Source organism: Triturus cristatus, chromosome 10, assembly GCF_964204655.1.
Source record: "Triturus cristatus chromosome 10, aTriCri1.1, whole genome shotgun sequence".
NCBI classification, from domain to species: Eukaryota; Metazoa; Chordata; class Amphibia; order Caudata; family Salamandridae; genus Triturus; species Triturus cristatus.
Genome location: NC_140593.1, coordinates 155564244 through 155586109, shown reverse-complemented (window position 1 = coordinate 155586109; position 21866 = coordinate 155564244). Strand labels below are relative to the sequence as shown.

Genomic DNA, 21866 nt, shown 5'->3' with positions numbered 1-21866 from the left:
CCTGGAGCTCAAGTACCATTACAACTGCAATGACCACCAGTACCACAACCTTCACCATTATCATCAATCTCGGCATTACCATCACCATTAACACTAATCTCTCCACCACCTTTATCACAACCACCACGATTACCACCACCATCTTTTTCAGCACAACTATAAACACCACCATAATTAGAAATACCATCATTACCAACAGATTGCCACCACAAAAAATACCGCTACTACCACTGTTACCATCCACCAACACCACTATTTCCACCACCATTACCAGGGCACTACAATTGTTAATGTGACCATGACACTAACATTACAACCATTACCATTAGTGTCACGATTAAAACCACTGCCATTACTACCACCACCATTATCCCCATTAGCACTAATGCCATCACTACCACCAATATCACTACAGCTAACTCCTTTGCTCCACTTCAACCATTGCCATGCCACCACTTCAACCGTTCCCACTGCCATGACACCACCATTACCATTCGCATACAACAACATAGCTAGTATCATATCCAAACACACCCACCATCGTAGGTTGATAAAACTAACATCATAACGCCAACACAACCTACTACCATATGGAAACCGATCTGCACCAGCACACAGATTCTCATATCTCGACACCACCTACATGCTAAAACACAGGCAACATCACACATCAACACAGCCACCATCATACGTATACACATCCAACAACATGCTACATGTATACCTTCATTTATGCCTCAACCAGCATCGTATACCGACACAACCCACAGCAAATGGCAATGCCTCTCAATCATATGCCAAAACTTCCTCCCTCATAAATCCACACAGACAACATCATATGCCAGCCTACGTACTTTAATATCTCAATGCACCTCCCATCAAATATCCACACAATTCAGTGCTGATTTCTTGAAAATATAGTGGGGCAATGTTAAATGGTGGGGGGGAGGGGAGAACACAATACATTTTTGATTTACTAATAAATAACTTTGCCACCAGTTGATGTACCTGCATTGAATCTGACAGAGCCTGAGCATGTTCAGCGTTTTCGTAGTAAAACTTAGTATTTTTAAGTTCACACACATACTTCATGAGGCACTTACATTAGGGAGCAAAAAAGTATTCACTTGCTAATAGCATTGACACGGTGTAGCAAATTGGCTCAAAAGTTTGCAGAAACTTACAAGGATTGGTTTTCTTTTGGTATGTCATATTGCAAGCCAATCCAACAAAAGGGGAGCGTTGCAAAGTTAAAAGGGAGAACAATAACATTGTCAATTGCTTAATTCAGTGCTGCTTGATTTATCTGCATACATATGGCAGGCAGTAAGCATGCTCTTCTCACTGCAGTTATTTCAGGTCTGTGCTGATCCAATAGGGGAGGGAATATAAAGAAGAGGCGGGGTAAAAACATTTTGGATTCACTAACTTTGGCACCATTTGATGGATCTACATGAAATGTAGGGCACAATCAGCATGTTTCGCCTCCTCTTTGTACTGTGTAGTTATGGTTCAGTTTACCTTTCTATTGAAAAGGCCTTTTTTTGATTAGGCTGTAACGTTTGACCCCATGGACAGATCTGCACTGTGTTTAGCAGTTACTTGGTGTAGTCCGCTAAGGTCCAGCATGACAATTTTGTGTAGTTCCAAACTGGAGAATAAAAAAAGTTAATGGGTGAGGTCAAAAAAGATGTCTTTTCGGATTTTAGCTCATGTTAGAAAATTTTGCTTGTGTATACATCAAATATCACTGAAGAGAGGAATGCCAAACTTTCAAGAAAGAACTTTACTGAGAAAGTGTGCTTTCATCAGTTTCATGTAAATCTGTTCAATAGTTTTGGAGATATAACCATTTGTGAAAGCTGCAGGGCAGGATATTTCGGGCTATTGGTCCTTTTGTGCTATCTAAACTAACATAAAAAAAAAATATAGGCCTGCCTGTTAATTGATGGAGTGTTTTGCTCCCATCGACCATTTGTGGTCTGCGCTCAAAATATAGGTTATGGATCTGACAACACTGACTGGCTAGTCACAAGAGTAAAATTACTTTTGTGTCTGCCATCACAGGACTTGGGGCACAGTCCCTGCAAACCCCCCAAAAATGTTAATGGCCACATATGGTAGTAGAGTCGGCTCACCATAACACCCAGGACTTTGGGCAGGGTGTGATTTAACCCTCTTTGAGCCCACCCAAAATACGTTTTATAAAATCTAAATCTCTGGCCGGTATTCCTAAAACTAATTTTCCAGGCTGTGTACTCAAAACACATAAAATGGCACCTACAGTCTGTGTCTTGGGAACCAGACCGCAGACTATGTGTGTGTTCACAGACTTTGCTGCCTTATTCAAAAGGCTACAGACTGAGGCACCATTTTGGTTCTAACAAGTCTACGGTCTAGAAAACTAGGGTCTGTTTAAGAAGAAAAAATTAACTACCTATAAAAGTCCTCCTAGGTGTGCCCTGGAACCACATACCAAACTAGGGGATCTTTCATATTTTTTTCCAGCAGTGTGCCAACTATGTGGCCACTCTTCCCTTGAGGTCAATATACCAATTTCACATTTTAAATACTATGTTAAATTATTAATTTACTGCCAGCTCAGCCAGTTCCTACTTCACATGTTTTGTTTGTTCTGTACTTGTGCATCTAAGCCATGTGGGGTGCTAAAAGAAATGTGATTGCCGGTTGCTACGTACATCAAAGAGAAACTGGATCATAAAGTTCATATCAAGATATTGACTCCATGGAAATACTCCTCGCAGTGTTTTGTTTTGCAGTGGTTTTTGTAAATAATGTGTCCTTAGCAAGGCAGAAAAACATCTTCTTGGGGAACTAAAGTTGGGCTAGTAGCCTGGAGTGATTTGATGCACTGTCTCCTAGACTGTTCCCAGATTTTGCATCTCTGCCTTCGCATAATCTGCAATAATCTACAAAAATAAAACCAGAAACTGTAAGACATTGAGTTACCCTAGCAATTTTTTTGCTAAAGAATTATACCTGTTTTAGCAATATTCTTGTGAAATTCACTCTGAATTTCAACCCAATTTTAAAAATGTACCCACCCATATGTTCAGCTAGTAGGGCCAGCTTTAAATGAATGTTTGATGTTAAATTGTTTAGGATAATTTCTTCACATTCTTAATTACAGAAAATCAACATCTGCATGGCAAGGATCTTTCAAATGAGTGTTGCCCCTTAGAGTCTGACACTGCTGTGATACTATACTGTGATGCAGAAGTTGTTTTCCCTGTAGCGGTACAAGCATCCTTCGCAGCACCATGGATGAGATGAACATTAGACTCTAGTCATCAGCTGAACGTAGCCGTTTGGAAGCCTTCTTGGGTAGAATTGTGTACTCCTCAAACTCCTATTTGTAGGTGCTAGATGCATGTGGAAATAAATGTTAACAGCTCTCACCCATGACATACACTGCTTAACAATGTCCCCTTCCCTGATGGTAAACAGCAGAGTCCACTGCAATGCGTGTATAAGATATCAAGCAAGTGTTTTTTATTTTCCTATAGGTAGGCGACGCAGCTCCTGGTGAAACAGTGGACGATTCGGAGCAAAGTCTTGAAGAACTGATGGCCAAAATGAGGAACATTTAGATATCAATATCCAATAATGCATTCATTGGCTTCATAGGGTTTACAGCACAGTCTCGACACGAGATGCCAATCAAACTCAATGATGAAAGATAAAAATACAAGTATGAATAACTCTGCTACACAACTTGACATTTTAGTACTGAGAGAGTGGGTTGCTACAGCAGCCTCCTGCTCCCTGGAATACCTTTCACATTTCATTTGGTGTACTAGTTTATATATTTTTTTTTTTGTGTGGAAATTTACACTCATAGATTGCTCTGAAAAGTACAAGAACACAATTGTATATAGAAATTACTGGACCAGCGCCTCATAATACACTTGTGGCGCCTGTGTGATTAATTTGAACCAATTAGTGTCAATTACATCTTGTTTATGTCAAACAGTTTAAAAATCTGTGTATGTAATATTAATGAATGTATTTAAAAGTATTTGTTTCAAGCCTACCTTTTATATTTTTTTTACTTTTTGAACTGGAGGACCACTGTTACACTCTATCCACCTTCCCTCACTACTTAATTACCCCACACATCCCTTTCTGACCCTCCTCTCCACCAGCACTTTGCCTTATAATTGGGTGAGACCCACATTTGCCCTTCCTATCTACACTGCATTATAAGTATTATGCCCATCTTTATTCTATTTTATTCTTTTTCTTACTGCTTTTTTTCCAAACTGTTTTCCATTTTTGCTGTGTGGATTTTTTTCTGAGTTCACATGCTGTGATTATTCTGCCATCTTAAGGTTATGTCTGGAACTCTTTTTCTCTTTGTTCTTTTATCTTGACATTATTGATCATTTGATGGGTGTGTCCATCCCTCAAAACGCCAGATGCATGCCCATGAAAGCTCTGTGCATGGTCTTCATCTCCAGGTTCTTTTTTTCCATTGTTTGCTTCGGAAGTGGGACACGGCACTTCGGAGAGAATGTCGAAGTCGTTGAAAGAGCATGAGAGGAGTGCCAATTTGAATTTGACAACGGATGGCTAGCGACATTGAAAAACACCATTGAAACACAAGATTGGCATTGAGGCTTCTGCTACATTGGGCATAAATGTACAGTCAAGAGTGGTTGGTACTCTGAGACATAGGAAAGACCCCCTTTAGGTTTTTCCCTAAGTGCCCCCCCACACTTGCCCAAGAGGACAACAGAAAGACTTGTAACCTCTGTACCCAAGGACCATAAATAAGGCTTGCGAAGAATTCCAACAAAGAACCTTTATGGTGAGGGAGAAGCAGAGGTGGGCACATCTACATCACTGTGCTCTTACAGACTAAGTCAGTGTCCTTTAAGAAGCTGTAACTATTGCGCGAGGAGGAGACCAAGGTGACACTAACATAAGGGGCTGACATTGAGGAAACCTATGTCGATCTTGAAAGCAAGAAAACATTTTAAAACATTTGTCAAAGGGCACATCACACCAAAAGGACATTTGTAATGGCCCATGGATGTTAAGGTACAAAGCTGAAACATTCAGATTCAAAGTTTGCAAACACACTAACGATGCCCAAACAACCAGCTGCTGAAGGGAGATGCAAGTCAGAAGAACTCCTAGGGTTGAATTATAAAGACACCCCTATGGGCAAACCTTGAAGACCCAACTTCCCTCTGAAAGGGGAACTAGAGAAGGATAAAGAGTTGATAGAAAGAGAAGTTTGACCCCAAAGAGAATGGCTCCTTTGATGCTCAAAGCCAAACAAAATGTGCTCGAAAAGAAGTGGTGACACGAAGCCGAAATGGCAGCATTACTTCAGAAAGAGTTAAATGACTCCCTTATCCCTGTCAGACCACAGGAAAGCAGTGAAAGATAAACTGGTGGATCTAGACTCACCCACAACTACTGAATCTCAGGAAAAACAAGATCAGTTATGTGAGTAGAGGAACAATGAACAATTAGTGAAATTGGAAAGTGATGTAGAAGAGGGTTGGTAAGACCTGGAAGTGAACTTGCCAAATGAGGGTATATAGACTTGTACCCATCAAAAGCATCACCTTTAGATGACATCCCATTGTACAATGCAGTTATCAAAAGAGCAACAGATACCTCCAGGCCAGGGTGCATTTTTCAGGAGAATCAGGCAGCCATTCGTCCTACTCGATATCTTGATGGCCTTCACAGAGGTGAAACCTCTACCTACCTTTGCTCCCTGTAAACACATCCCATGAAAGAGGAGCCTTCAAAGATAAAGATCCAGCCTCAATAAAAGAAGTCAGCCAGAGTGGATAGAAAAAATTAAAGCACTCCACTCCGGTTTCAACATATGTCAAGACGAATGGCCCGGTTCTCTCCTCTGTAGTGTTCTTGGCTAGGAAGATAACCGATGCCCCTACTCCCACAGGCCCACCAGCAGAGAAGGAGAGAAAGAGAATTGAGATTGTTGAAAGGAAGATCGAAAGATCTGCCTCAACACAATCCTGTACAGTCCATTCAGGTGCCCTCCTGAACAGGTTTGGACACCAATAATGGAAGACGTGACCAATACAAGCGGAAGACAAAAGCCTTAATACAAGAGGGGAAGACCATACTTAATACAAGAGGAGAATACAATGTTGAACATCTGATTAAAATAAGCCATTGAAGCTGTAGAAATGGCCAGCAGGCAAGGCAAATGTGCACCAGCTCCATGCTCAGAAGACACACATAGCTGAGAGTCTCCGGCTTAAATCAGGAAGTCCAGGTGTCAATCATTAATATGCTATTTACAGGGGACAGTCTATTTGGAAATTGTGTGGATAAGTCAGTGCAGCAAATGAAAGAGGACAACAAAACAGCCAAATAAATGGGGACTCTACAATTAAGGGGCACATTCAGGATGGGTATGCAAAAAACCTATGGCAGAGAGGGGTTTCAGGCAGTCCCCCAACAAACCCACAGTCGATAAACCAGCATCAACCAGACCACTAGTATACATCGGCACAACAACAACAGTACCCAAGACAGCCTGTTTGGGGCAGAGCTTGAGGGAAAGGCCAAACCACAAGAGGGGCAGCCTCTTCAACAAAGTGGCTCTGCACAAAGATGCTGCTGACAGTGGACACCTGTACGGGCAGACTAGGAGTGTACCTCTAAAAGTGCAGGAAAATAACCCCCAACACATAGTTGCTAAACTAATCAATACTGGATACTGCAAAGTACTATATGACAACCCACCAAATCTCAAAGCCAAGGAGAAGGGCTTACAACGAACAATAACTAACACTCTTACATCAGGAGATAAAAGAACAATTGCAAGAAGGATATTCCAAAACCAAGGTTTGTACTTTATGTACTTCTTCATCCCAAAACAGGATCCAACATACACCTCAGATTTCTGACCAAAGCAGTAAAAACATAAATTCAACATGACCAAATTTACTTGAAGTTAACGTAAGAAGAAAGAGGAATACCTGGATATCCTAGACCTCAAGGGTGCCTACTTTACATCCTGATGAACAACAGGCACAAAACATACCTCCGGTTTGTTGTAAACAATTTACATTATTAGTTCAGTGTGCTGCTGTTCGGTATAACATCAGCACTGATAGTTTTCACAAAATTACTTGCAATTGTTTCATCTCATCTGAGAAGGCCGGGGATACATATGTACCTGCTACCTAGACGACTGGCTGGTCAAAGCAAGCTCACTAAAGGAATACAAAGACTGTATACAAGCAACAATATAAAACTTACACAGACATGGGTTCTTATTGAATATGGAGAAATCGTCATCTCCAACAGCCATTCTTCAACCATCACAACAGATACAGCCCACATGGGATGGGGCACACACATGGACAATCTGCACCTAAGGGGTCCGCGGCATTTAAATAGAAAGGTTTTCAACTCCCAGAGAAACAAACATATTTTGGGTATAAAATACAATACAAATAAAACAGACAACACTACAACAATGTATTACCTAAACAAGCGAGGAGGATCAAGATCATTTACACTATCTAAACTAGCTCAAGAGATCTGGAGATGTTCTGTACAAAGTAGGATAACGCTGATAGCAATACATCTACTAGGCATACAAACTGTAGAGGCACAAAGACCAAATGAACAACAAGGAGTCTCCTCCTAAATGGAGCTAAACTCTACAATCTTCCTAGAGTGGAGCACACAGATGTATTTGCAACACACAAACACTCAATATACCAAGGCTTCATGTCCAGGTACCCATGCCATCTGTCTGGAGGAGATTCCTTGTTGCTAAATTGGTCAGGGACATTTGAATATACCTTTCAATCAATTCCATTGATACCTCTAGTGATAGTACAGACGACCATGACAATGATGCTGATTGCCCTGCAGTGGGCAAGACAAACATTGTTCTCAGATTTGGAAGAGATGGTGCAGGACCGAGTAATACAAATACTTGCACATCAGGGTCTACTCACTATGCAGGTAGGGCACATATGCCACCCAAACCAGCCAGCATCAGTCTAGTAGCATGGCTCCTGAATACCTAGATTTTGGAAGCCTGGTTCTACCTCAGAGTTACCTGGAAATTCTTAAGGAGGCTAGGAGAGCAACAGCACAAAAATGTTACACAGCGAAATGAATCAGATCCCTGATTTGTATAAAAGAGAAAAAATGCACATTGAACAAGGGACACTACCATAGTTTTAATATCTAACGCATCTTCTACACAGAAAGAACATGTAAGTACATCTAGCAGCTATAGCAGTGTACACCAGGGGTACTATAGAGAAATGTTTCTTTACAACCCTAGTCATTGAAAGGTTCCTAGAAGGGGTTAAGGGAATCGCACCTCAAAAGTCAGCACCTACTCCAATGTGGAACCTCAACCTGGTGCTAACACAATTTATAAAGACAGCGTTCGAGCCCCTGCATAAGGCCCGACTCAAATTTCTGAAAATGAAGACAGCCTATCAGGTTACTATTACATTGCTGCAAAGATTATGTGAATAACAAGCTCTCACAGTTATGGAACCATACTTGGAAATATATAAGGACATGGTGGTCATGAGGACAAACTTCCAAAACGTTCTTACTGCTCGTTGTGCAGACTGGCATGTACGGCAGCAACAAAGGACCTCCACTTCGGTCTATCTTGGGCACGTTTCTGTTCAGTGTCTCAGCTTCCCAGTTTCAGGGTCTTCATATCTGTTTCCACAGTTCGCCTCCAGGTATGTTTTTGGCGTGTGTCTCCTCCGTTTGCCTTCTGGGGTCCAGTTGTTCTTGTGATGGGAGTATTAATCTCTTCTGGTGGTGTTGCCATCTGTTTTCTCAAAATGGAGGTGTTTCTGCTCTCTCGCTTGCATCTAGTGAGCAATTCCTGGTTTGAGTTGGTTTGTAGGCAAAACATGCATAAGATTCTTCTCTGGTGTCGAAGGCGGACAGTCTGGTGAAGTTGCTGTTTTGTCATCCGCCAACATTCTGATCCATACAAGAATATGAAAAGAATGCAGCTCAGGTAAAGGGTCAGCTCGGTGTTGGAGCTGTAATGAAATGATCTCCACACATTGTTCAGAATCCTCATCCTGAAGGCATCCCTGGCCTTGTTTCGTCTGCTCTTGATGTCTCTGCCTTCCCCTCCATCATGTCTGATAGTACTGCCTAGGTAGGTGAACTCTTCCTTCATGGCTAAGTCCTCTAAATCCACCTTGATTGGTGACGGGTTTGGGATGCTGAGTGGGATGACTTGATTTCTTTGTGTTATGCTTAGGCTCTCTTTCTGTGCATAGATGTTGAGGCGAGACGTCTTTTCCTGCATGTGTGTGAGAGAGAGCAAGGTGAGATCATCTGCATAGTCAGTGTCCTCCAGTGTAGAGGATAAGGCCCATCTGATGCCTCTGGCTTGATCTTCTTTTGTGCGTCCAATCACCCAGTTGATGACTAGATTGAAGAGCCACTCTGACATCATGCATCCCTGTCTCACACTGGTCTTGACTTCAAAGCTGTTCTCACCATCTCCCACCTTGCAAGTAAAATTATCAATTAATTTCTTGAAAACTAACTGCTAAGACAGTGGTTCCCCAACTTTTCCGATCCGCGGCTCCCCCGACCTACTCGCTGTTGGCCGCGGCTCCCCACCGTCCCACATCTTCCTAGGTGGGTGGGGGATGGAAGGCAGGCCCCAGGAGTGCCTCCTTCCTTCTTCCTGAGACAGCCAGGATGAAGGTACTACAATCAATATGCAGTGCAGCATCAGCGAGGCAGCCATGTCCCCCTACCCCCTTCCACCTGTGAAGCATCACTGAACACCGTTGCCCTACCAAGGCTCACCCTGGCAAAACTTGCCGTCTCCGTCCCTGTCTTAACCCTGCCCGACCCGACGTCCTTAAATGCTCACCTTCTCCCCTGAAACAAGTATCTGGAATTTTCCCAGTGTTTCCCATTCCCTGTGGCGTCCTTTATCACTGCTGCCCCCGGAACCACCCCTCAAAGAAAGCTCTTTACGTGGAGGAAAAAAGAACGAGAGAGAGAGTCATCCAGATTCCTGTGTGTGTGAGTGACACTCCACTGCCAAATGAGTGACACCCTCAAAAAATGAACACGCTCAAAACAAGTCAGACCCATTGGCACTGCCAATCCCTGTCAACCGTACCAGCTAAATGAGTAACAGCAATTATGCTGTGAACAAACAAACTTCCTCTAGGAAGAAAAAGATGCGATTGTGAACCAAACATCACTGGGATCTGTGAACGGGCAACAGAGTCTCCCAACCCCATCCCTCCTCTTCTCCCTCCACACTGCTCTCATCTGTAGTCTCTCACCGCCAGCCACCCACACTCTGCCTCTCTCTGCATCCAAAACCCTCAACCACCTCCCAGATGCCATCGCCTTCCTCTTCACCATCGGTCCCCCATTGTGTCCCGTATGCACCACCTGCATGCCCCCCTCTACCACACAACCACCCACCCTCTCTCTCTCCTCACTTGTAAGCACCACCATCTCTCTATGCAATCGGCACCTCGACATCCATTTATTACGGGGCCAGATAGTAAACCGATTTAAATTCACTAAAGAAGAGACATTTTAGGCCTTGAAAGTGGATCTTAAGATGATATATTTTCATTGCCTCCAAAACTTAGTGCAACAGTTAGGGCTAAAGAGTGTTTCTCCTCGGGGTGAAAGAGTGTTTCTCCTCGGGGTTAAAGAGTGTTTCTCCTAGGGGTTAAAGAGTGTTTCGGAGGGAGGAGCCTAGCGCCTGACCAAGATGGCCGCGTGAGCTTTGAGCTCCCGAGACCCACGCGCCCTCCGTCGACTATCCTTTCTTCAATCCTGTTTTATATGCACGGCATCTTGCAGATGACTCGTTATGGAGGCGATTGATGCCGCCCGAGTTCGGATCGCCCACCGGGAACCGGAGTTGTGCACGGCGGAAGATTGAGGCCTGTCTCCGAGGGATGCCAGGGGCTGGCGTTGGCAGGATGCCCGACCTCTAATTGAACAACAGCGGCCAGGCGAGGTGTGAACTGTCGGACGGAGGATCCCGTCCTTTCACTTTCTCGCCCTTTGTCTGTCTTGGCCCGGGAGTGCTTTCGGCTGCTTTATTATCCTCTGGACGCTCTGCGCCCTACCCTGTCTGGCTATTGCAGATCTGACTTCTCCTGCTCCCTCTACCTGAGAGAGGGCCGTCTTTTTGCACCGGACTGCTTGGAGCCAGACATGTCGGGTAAAGCAGAGGTGGATCGGCTGAAACCCAAGGCTACCAGGCGGGGAGCCTATACTCAAGCCAATAATATGGATCGGTATGCCCAGCAGAAGGGGTCGCCTGGTGGATCGAGCCAGTCGCTGGATGGACAGAAGACTGCCTCACCCCCGGCCTCGGAGCTCTCGTTGCAGGACGTCATGGGCGCGCTCGAAGGGATGCAGGCCTCGATTGGGAGACAGTTTGATGCCCTGGCGCACAAAGTGGATACCATCTTGGTGGACGTTAACCTGATCCGCGCGGACTTGGGCAAAACTAATGAACGGGTAAAAACCCTTGATCTCAAGACCACGGGCCTCGCTGACGATGTCTCGGAACTTCAGACTGAGGTTCGTAAGCTGCGGGCCGAGAGTGACCTCTCCGCCCGTAGGCTCGAGGACTTTGAGAGCCGGGCCAGGCGCAACAACGTGCGCATTATCGGGGTCCCGGAGTCCTCGGACGAGGTTTCTGTAGACCTTCTCGTGGAGGACTTGGTGCTTAACCATCTGAAGCCTAAGGGCCTTGGGAAGTTCTTCGCAGTTGAGCGAGCTCACAGAGTGCCGGGTGGGAGGCCCAAGGTGGGAGCTCCACCGAGACCGATTGTCGCCAGGCTCTTTCACTTCGAGATCGGGATGCTATCCTGCAAGCATCTCGGGTGACGGGCCCGGTCCCTTTTCAGAACGCGTCGGTGAGTTTCTATCCTGACTTCACCCAGCTGGTGCAAAAGCAAAGGCAGAGCTTCCTGGGGGTGAAGAGACGGCTTCGGGAGAGGGACCTGAAGTATGCCATGCTTTTCCCTGCCAGATTACGGGTGGTGTATGAAGACCGAACTTTCTTCTTTGAGTTGCCTGCTATGGCCGGTGAATGGCTGGACACTTTGCCCCGACGACGGACTGGTGAGGATGCCGCCGCAGACGGGGACAGTGGCCGGGATGGGCAGGGTTGATGCCTTTGGAGCCGGACTGACTTGATTTGGTTCCGGATGATGACTTGAACTGATTGCAGTACAATACGGAGGGTTGCGGGAGGACGATGGGAGCTCTTTCCTCCCTCAGGGTACTTTTTGTAGATTTGGGTTTTGGTAGGGCGACAGGCACACTGCAAGTTGGGGGGGCTTTGTAAGCTGCAGCAGGGGTGCAGGGTGGGGGGGATAGTTGGGATTTTGGGTTTGTTGTTGGGGGGTTTGTTTTTGCAAGGCGCACTAATCATTGTCAGGATTTTTCCATGGTGGCTCTTCGGGTGTGGGGTGGGTCTCTTGTGGTGTGGGGATGGGGGGTAGGGGTTTAAATGTTCTTAGCTGGAATGTTAATGGTTTGGGGGATCGCATTAAGCGGGGGATAGTCCTGCAGTTCTTGAAACGGTCTTTGCCGGATGTCGTCCTACTGCAGGAGACACACCTTATAGGTAATACTTGCCATGCTCTTAATAGGAAAGGTTACAAATTCATAGCTCACTCGGGATTCTCCTCTGGATCCAGGGGTGTGGGCATCCTAGTTAGAGCTTCACTACCGTTTGAGGTGAACTCCACCATTGTTGATGATAGGGGGAGGTTTGTGGCGGTGGCGGGGAGGTGGGAAGGAAGAACTTTGGTTTTGGTTTCGGTCTATGTCCCTCCAGCCCTGCAGGCCTCCACGTTTACAGATCTGGGTAGGGCCTTGTTGGACCTCCCGGAGGGTATGCTAGTGGTGGGGGGTGATTTCAATGCTGTCGGCTCTGGGCTGCTGGATAGGTACCCGCCCAGGGACACCGGGGGGGCTCAGAAGTGGCTTCCAGACTTTCTAGACACACTCGGCCTGGTAGACTGCTGGAGGCTCCGGCACCCCACACAGAGCCAATACACCTTCCACTCCGGGGCGCATGGTAGCCTCTCTAGGATTGATTACCTGCTCACTCTGGCTGCGCATGCCTCATTGGTATCTGAGGCCAGGCATATGGCGCGGGGCATATCGGATCATTCGCCAGTGTGGGTCCGGCTGGATGTCGGGCGCGAGGGAGGGGGCAGGGTTGCTCCTATTAACCCCTGGTACTTTCGTGACCCCAAGATGCGCAGTGCGCTGTTGAAGACAGTTGATCACTTTTTTAAGGACAACCAGGGGTCCGTTGACTCGGCCGTGTCGTTGTGGGAAGCATTTAAGACCGTGCTGAGGGGAGAGGCCCTCACCTTGGTAGTGGCAGCCAAGCGGCGGAGAGATGGCGAGGTTATGCAGGTTGAGGAGGAGATCGCGGCTTTAGAGGTGGCCCTGGAGGAGGAGGTTACAGAGGCCTCACTGCATGAGCTGAGCCTGAAGCAAGCCGAATATAAGGACCTGGTGACGAATGCCGCCAAGACCCTCAGTAGGGAACAGCAGGGCCGCTTGTATGATGTTGGGGATAAGGCTGGGAAGCTCCTAGCTTGGCTGGACAAAAAAGAACGGGTTAATAGAGTGGTGCCGGAACTGACGAGAGAGGGGGGAGAGGTAGTTGTTGACCCTGAGGGGATAGTACAGTGTTTTTCGGATTATTTCCGTATGGTTTATGCCTCCGTTTCGGATAGGCCGACCGAGGACTCGCTTGACCTCCTGCGGGACATCGATCTGCCCTGCCTGTCTGACGTAGATAGGGACGACCTCGATGGAGACATAACGGTCGATGAGGTGGCGGGTGCCATCCGTGCGCTGAACTCGGGTAAGGCCTCAGGCCCTAATGGTTTGCCGATTGACTTGTATAAGCTGTTCCCGGATAGGGTTGCCCCTCACCTGCGCGCCATGTTTGTGGAGGCGCGGGGGGGTGGGTCCCTTCCGTTGGACCAGAGACTGGCGACGATTGTTGTAATACACAAGGAGGGTAAACCCCGAGATAAGTGTTCCTCCTATCGGCCAATATCACTCCTTAATGCTGAGCCGAAAATTCTGGCTAAAATTCTGGCAGGCCGCTTGGTCAGGGTGCTCGGAGACTTGATCCATCCGGATCAATCCGGCTTTATCCCGCACCGTAACACTGCGTTGAACCTTCGGCGCCTTCATGGAGTGATTGCCAGGGCGGGCACGATCCGAGAACCAGCTATTGTGGCATCTCTCGATGCCACGATGGCTTTTGATACGGTGGAATGGGCATATCTGTGGGCAGTGCTTGCCAAGTTCGGCTTTGGCCCTGGTTTTTTGAGCTGGGTGAGGTTGCTGTATGAGGGTCCCCTTGCGAGTGTTGTGGTAAACGGGCGGGCGTCGACTCCGTTCCAGCTTGGGAGGGGAACTCGGCAGGGGTGCCCCTTGTCGCCTTTGTTGTTCGCCCTTGCCCTCGAGCCGCTGGCGGCGTGGATACGCTGGCATCCGGATATACGTGGACTTAGGTGGTCGCCCGAGCACGAGGACCGTATATCGCTCTATGCCGATGACATCCTGTTATATCTCGCCTCGCCTAAGAACTCGCTTATAGTGGTTTGTGACGTTCTGACGTCCTTTGGCAGGAACTCGGGTCTCGTCATCAATTGGAGTAAATCGTATTTGTATGTTCTGAGCGGCGAGGTTCCGCCTGTCCCGCGAACGTGTTCGATCCAGATCGCCCAGCAGGGCTTTGTGTACCTGGGGATTTTTATCTCCACTGACTCCACCCTGCGGTATGAGAGAAACCTGCTCCCCCCACTGGCGCGCTTGCGGCGGGATGTTGCGGGCTGGCGGAAGCTGCCGCTCTCCCTCGTTGGGCGCGCCGCCTTGTTTAAAATGATGTCACTCCCCCGGTTCCTCTATGCCTTGCAGAATACCCTTGATTGGGTACCGGCCAGTTACTTTCGGGAGGTTGAAAGCCTCCAACGATCGTTGTTGTGGGATGGAAGGCTGCGCATAGCGATTGCTAAGTTGACGCTTCCGTGGTACGACGGGGGTATTGCGCTTCCGGACATTCGACGCTATTATTGGGCCACCCAGTTGAGCGCGATTAATCATGGTTTCTATGGTCCGGCTCTAAGCCCCGGCTATGCCATGGACCGATGGTTGCTGCGCGGCGGTAATTATCATAGAGCGTTGTACTCTCGGGCGCTGGACTCGTCCCTCACGGGGACCACTGGGGTGGCGGTGCGCGTGTGGAGGTTGGCGACTGACTCGTTGGGCTGGAAGGATAGGCTCACCCTAGCTACCCCGTTGTTTGAATCTGAAAAATTGGGGAGGCTCTGGCATACGAAAGGTTTTGATAAATGGGACTTGATTGGAATCTCCAGGGTTGGAGATTTGCTGATTAAGGGGAGGGTGAAGTCCTTTGAAGAGCTGCAGCAGGAGTATGAGTTGGGGAAATCCGAGTTCTTCCGCTATGTTCAAGTGCGTCATGCCCTGCGATCAGTTCTCGTAGACGGTGAGAAGGTGCCTGAGTCCTCTCCATTGGAGGATCGGATGCTCGACGGCCATATGCCGGAGAGTACGATTTCTCTCATATATAAGAAATTGATAAATGTTCGGGCGGACCTGCTGTTGGGGCTGAGGGACCAGTGGACTAGGGACGGGCTCGAACTGGATGACGAGGATTGGCAGTCTGCGGTCTCCTCTCCTAAGGAGGTCGCGATCCCATCACGTCTGAGGCTGGTGCAGCTCAAAATACTCCACAGAACCTATGTTACGGGGCCTAGGCTGGTTCATATGGGATTCTCTGAGGAGGGTTTATGTAGGAGGGGATGCGGTATGGTGGGTACCTTTATGCATATTATTTGGGAATGTGGCGTTATCATGGAATTCTGGAGGAGAGTCCATACGGTGATGGGGGAGGTGACGGGCATTGTTATGCAGCCGGAGGCGCGGTGCTGTCTCCTGAATGTTTGGGGGCCTACCGATCACGATGAGGGACAGACCCAGTGGGTGACCCTGGGTAATATGGTGGCTAAGCGAGACATCGCGCGCCTGTGGGGCTCAGCGGGTCCCCCCACATTGACTGCGTGGAAAGAAAACATGGACTGGAGTATGTTAAGGGAAAAGACAGTATATTGTGCTAGAGGGCGCCCCCGGAAGTGGCACGCCATTTGGGGGAGGTGGAACCAGTATAGGGGGGGCATATGTCTTGCCCCTGATTTGGATCCCCCCGATAAACAGCTCTCTCCTTAACATTCTTTCCAGCTTTTGTATATGTATCTGATTGTTAATTGACTTTTTGGGCCTCTGCTTTTCCCCCCTTTTTCCTCTTAACACAGTGTTGTGACTGTTAGACGAGGGGGGTCTGCTCTCCCTTGAGGGGCAATCACCAGTGGTATTCAGTGTCCTTCGCCTTGCTGGGGTTTTGTGTGAGTTTGTGTTTATTTAAAATAGAACCTTTTTTGCTTCTCCTCTATGCACTGTGGACGTTTCTTTGTTCTGCTTTCTCAAAGCTGCCGAACCTCCGGGATGTCGGCTGAATAGCTGTGTCCATGTTTTCAAGAATAAAGGTTTTCCCAAAAAAAAAAAAAAGAGTGTTTCGACTTGGGGTTAAAAAGTGTTTCTCCTATGCACGCTTTGAAAAGGGCGATGAACATACACGCAAACAGAAAGAAACTCGGTTCTTTAAGTAACATTGCCATCTAGTGGTTCTGTTTAAAAATGCACTCAACAAACTGCTGTGTATTTCTATATCAGAGCAACAGTGGCTCCCAAACTCCATGCTTGGTGTACAGCGCCCCTTGTTAGCCCTGACGGCGCACCGGGGTGCCGCAGCCTACAGATTGGGATCCCATAGGCATTCAATATATGCCAGAAGCTGTCACTGTGGATGCTGTTAAAGGCTTTCTCAAAATCAATGTAGTTAATGTATAGTTGTTTCTGCCACTCCGTGCGCTGCTGTATGATGTTGCGTAGAGCAAGGATCTTGTCAGCATACCCTCTGCTCTTGCGGAACCTAGCATGTTCTTTTCTTAACTGCTTGTCTATGGCATGTTAAATGCTTACTGATTTTCACCACTTGGGATTGAAAAAGGGTGATTAAATACCAGTTGGTGCAGTTTTTAATGCAACCTTCTTTGGAATCTTCACTATGATGCCTTTGCTGCAATCATCTAGTACTTTATTTTCACCCAAATGTTGTACCCAGTGGCTGGAGGGTCTTGTCTGATGTTTCAGGGTCTGCCTTGAACATTTCTGCATTCAGGTTGACTTGGTCAGGAGCTTTTCAGTGCTTGAGAGGTCAGATGGCAGTGATGACTTCATCTTTCTGTGGTGGGACGGTGTTCATATCCAAGTCATATTGTTGGTACTGGTCTGTTCAAGACTACTTTGAAGGGCTCTACCCAATGCGCTTCCGGCTCGGTCTCTGTTGTGAGTAGTCTAGCTTGCTTGACCATGATAGGGGTCTTGTAAGTTGCACAAGACTTACTACTGACTATCTTCTTGATCTTCAAGACCTTCCCCATTCTCCTCTATTGACTGCATCCTCTGCTTGGCAGGCTAGGTTATGCATGTACCTTGCTTGTCTGTTCTTGTCTTTCTTTTGACTGCTCTGTTTGTTTGTATGTACTGTTGCTTTTACTTCTTCTGCAGCCTCTCAGATTTTGCCTTCATTAGTTTCTTCTGTTTTTTTTTCTTCAATAGCTTGTCATGTGTCTTGTCTTATCCATTCTTTCCCATTCATTGTCTTTATCCCAAGGCATGTTTAACTGCTCTTCATGTATATTGAAGAGACGTGTTCCCATTTCATGATGACTTCGTCTGCAGCAGGCTCGGGTCCATCTTCTGTGGCTGCCAGTATATGGAACCTGTTTTTGATTTGTAAGACAAATGTCTTTGTCTTGGGCTCCTGTAATTTTGGCACATCAAACTGCTGTTATTCTGATGTTTTGCTTTGTTTTTCTGAGTTCCAGTTTCACAAGAGCAGTCGTTAGATGTTGATTGTTGCCGACATCTGCTCCCCTCCTCAATCTGACATCTTGCATTTAGCGTCTTTAGGTGCTCCTTCTCATTGGTGGTCAATCTGGTTTCTGTCTCTGCCATTGAGTGAGTTCCAAGTTAGTTTGTGAATATCAAGGTGGGGTAAGAGAGTCCCTCCTATGACCAGACCATCGTGGCAGAAAATCTCAACAGTCTCTTCATTGTTGTTCATTGTTACACAGCCTTCCTTTCCCATGGCTCTGTCTTGATTTATGTAGTAGTGTCCCACTTTAGCATTCAGGTCTCCCATCACAATCTTCAGGCGGTGGTTTGGCACATCATCAAGCTTAGCTTGCATCAGTTGATAAAAAAAAATCCTTAACTTTTTCCCCCATTTCATTTTTTGGAGCATAGCACTGGGTAATGGTGGTGTTGATGTGTTTGTCTTTTAGACTGACTGACTCATCATTCTGATCTGTGTCCTGGAGAGTTACTCTGGCAGGAGCTTAGTGAATGTATGTGAACTGGAGGGCTATGCTGGCAGGAGCTTTCTTTCTAGCCCGAGTTGCCCAATCTTTAAAGGTCAAAAGTGTAGAGACAAGATGCAGCGCGATCCATTGGTCTTCCTGGTTGGGCATAAGGCTAACAACCTTGCACCCATAAAAAAAGCATTTGTTTCGAAACTGCAGCAAATCTTCTGGGCACAAAGGACTTCCTGAGTCTCTGCATGATACCTGCATGATTGACAATAGTTAAAGCTGCAAGGAAACTACTGACAGGATGACAGAAGTTCTGAGTGCCAAGTGCAAAAGCAGAATCTGATTCTGGAATGTACGGAAAGCTGGCTCAAGTAACATCTGAGATGAGGCGCTACAACCTACAGTTCCTGGGGTCAGTGAAAGTAGGTGAACAGGATGAAAACCACCACAGGAGAGGTGGTACTGTACTCCATAAGGGACGATGACCAACATCACAAAGGAGCCGCCATCATCCTGTGGAAGGGGACAGAGAAATGCCTAATTGAGTGGTAGTTAGTCCCATTTCTTACCCAAAGTCTTTTCCATGTTAACCAAGTGATACAGCAGACCGCTTTCGTCCAACAACTGAGAGCACTTCACACACTAGGAGGGATGTGGTGTATTGCTTGCAGGAAATGAACCAGTGCAGGAAAGGGAAACCGTTTCTTCTGCCATGCACACCTGCTAATAAGTGTTTACCAGTCCCAAAAGGCACTATTGCAAAATGGAGAGTGCAAACAATCCAAAGGTTTTAAAACCAGGCGGGGGAGTCACCGGAGACAAAACCAAGATCACACTCAACTGTGAAGAAGTGAGCACATTTTTTTTGGTTACTCAATTTTATTGGGTTTCAACAAAATGTACACTCCGTCATCACATGAATCTATGACATCCTTTCCCTATAGGTCATCTTTCACTAAATCTATTACATTATATTACATCGCAGACCATCTTCCACATCTAGGCCCCTCTTGTGCATCCTTAGCCCAACAGGCTGTTTGATGAAGTCTACTAGGAGTAAGGTATGCACATTGAAGATAGTAAAACTGGATTAAGTGCAATCTCGCTGAGACAGTGATTACTCTGGGGACCATAAGGTCCTCCCGCCAATCCTCATCCATCAGGGGGCCCATCCCTCCCTCCCATCGGGAGTACAGGGGTCCAGAGTATTGGTTGAGGTTTTTTTTAATAAGGATCTGTGTATCTGGGAGACTCCTCTCCCCAGGGATCCCATAAGGAGTTTAGCTTCAAGAGGGCTAAGCTCTGGTAGTGTAGTGCTTACTGGGATGACTGTGGTTGAGAGCATGGCGAAGTTGCAGGTACTTGTAAAATTGTGTACTATTGAGGGAGTATATATCTTGTAGATCTTGGAAGGTACGAACTTGCCCCCATCTCCACACATCTCCCAGTTGGGGGATGCCAATGAGGTCCCATTTTTAAAACCCCTCTAGGGCTGCCACATCCCCAACCCAAGTATCTTGCCACAATGGGGTCTGGAGTGTAAGCTTGGCTTCCTGAAGATGTATTGGAGTGCTGCCCGCCAGGCCAGGAGAACCGTTCTGGTAATCGTTGGGATGGCGTTAGGGACGGGTGATCCATAAAGCATCGCCTGAACACGTGGGAACCCCAACTCGTCAAGCACTAGCTGATATGCTGAGTCCAACCACCCCCTGTGAACCATTAGTTGATTATCAGAAGCCGTGTTGCAATGTAATATTGATAGAGATTTGTTGTGCCTAATCCAGGAGGGAGCACATTAGCATTCACAGCCGACATATCCATATATGACATCTGCATGGCAGCTATCTGGTCATAAATCCACACTTTCACAAGACACTACTGCATTGGACATATAGGCCAGCCGAGAACATGTGGGATAGAATGTTCATCTTTTTGCAAATTCACACATGCTTCAATCCAACCTCCCTATTGAGGGGGGTGGGGATTATACCGTTTTATAATCTGTGCACAGCATGTGAATCCACAAAAGAATCCCACCGCAAAATGAAAAAGCTAAATTACCAATAAAAATACTTGATTCTTGAGAAATATAATTTTTGGACCCAACAATGGAGGTAGTTGATGACAAACTGTACACAACACTTCCAAAAACCAGCCGAATGTAATAACCCGTTAGGTGGAACAGCTATCACACACGGAGTTCGAGAGAATTTATTATTCGGACAATTTTTCTGTGTGGAATGGTAGGATTTTATTGTACTACCAACTGGTGAGCACCAAGTCTTTCGATTTATCGAACAATTAGTTGAGTTCCTTTTACTCTACCTGATCGGGTAAATGTACACTTTGTACATGCAGCAGACCAGGTACTTTCCGTGCCCCCTCTGTTGTAAACATGATTATGTTCTCTTGCAACTAGCAATTTTATTGTGTGCTCGGCGAATGTAGATATGTCTAACATCATCATTCGTATGATTATATTGGACTACCAGCTGATATGTGTATTTTATTGTCTTTCACAAAATTGTTTTTCTGTGACAGAGCAGCTATTACCTGGTGTGTAATAATGTTCACCTTGTCCTAAATCGGTTAACACCTGTGTGTCTTCCTAATTGAGAAGCAATTTTTCTCCTAGCGACAATTTGACACACATGATGGGTACACACTAAGTACTGACATTAAGTATAAGACTTCTTTCCTGCAATTAAATATTGTTTTAATTCTTTGATAGGTGCAGGTGTGTCTAAAAATGAATGAATGTGCAATAGCACAAGCCGATCACTATTGCACTGCTGTCTGCGTTGGGCGGTCTGTCACTCGAGGATTTTTTCTCCTATGGAGCATTTAACCCAATCCCAAGTGCTAAAATAAAGCTAGTTTTCCCTGAATTTCATGCTTTGGATGTGCCATGGCCATGTAATTTAATTAAATAACCAAACAAAGAAGGAAGTATAGGGATTTACGCCACTTCCTATTTTATTACATCTTATCACCAAATGGCATTACATGTGTTCCTTCCCACCATCAAGGAGAAACCGGTGCAGTTTCTCATAGACAATACAACTGCCATGTGGTATTGCAACAAAAAGGATGGAATGGGGTTGTGGGTCCTGTGCCAGGAGGCTCTGTGCCTCTGGAAGTGCCTGACACTCAGGGATTCTCAATAGTGCCTGGCACGATCTTTAATAGCCAGAACAAAGTCAGTCACCGGTACCTAGAGGATCACAAAAGGCATTTACACCCTGAGATGGCACAGGGCATCTTCCAGCAATGGGGAGATCCCTGGCTCAACCTAAGAAGGCACAGTGTCCAAATGTTTGTGCTTTGAAGTTTCCAGGCCATCCTCCCTGG

The 21866-nt window shown here is 46.4% G+C and overlaps 1 protein-coding gene across 1 annotated transcript in view; it reads left to right on the top strand.

The window, feature by feature from the left end:
• Window positions 1–4039, top strand: part of UBA5 (ubiquitin like modifier activating enzyme 5) — a 73827-nt gene extending 69788 nt beyond the window's left edge. The window contains exon 12 of the mRNA XM_085630688.1: window positions 3528–4039. Coding sequence (XP_085486814.1) covers window positions 3528–3611 — 84 coding nt within the window. The 3' untranslated portion in view covers window positions 3612–4039. The remainder of the gene's footprint in view (window positions 1–3527) is intronic.
• The last annotated feature ends 17827 nt before the right edge of the window (window positions 4040–21866 follow it).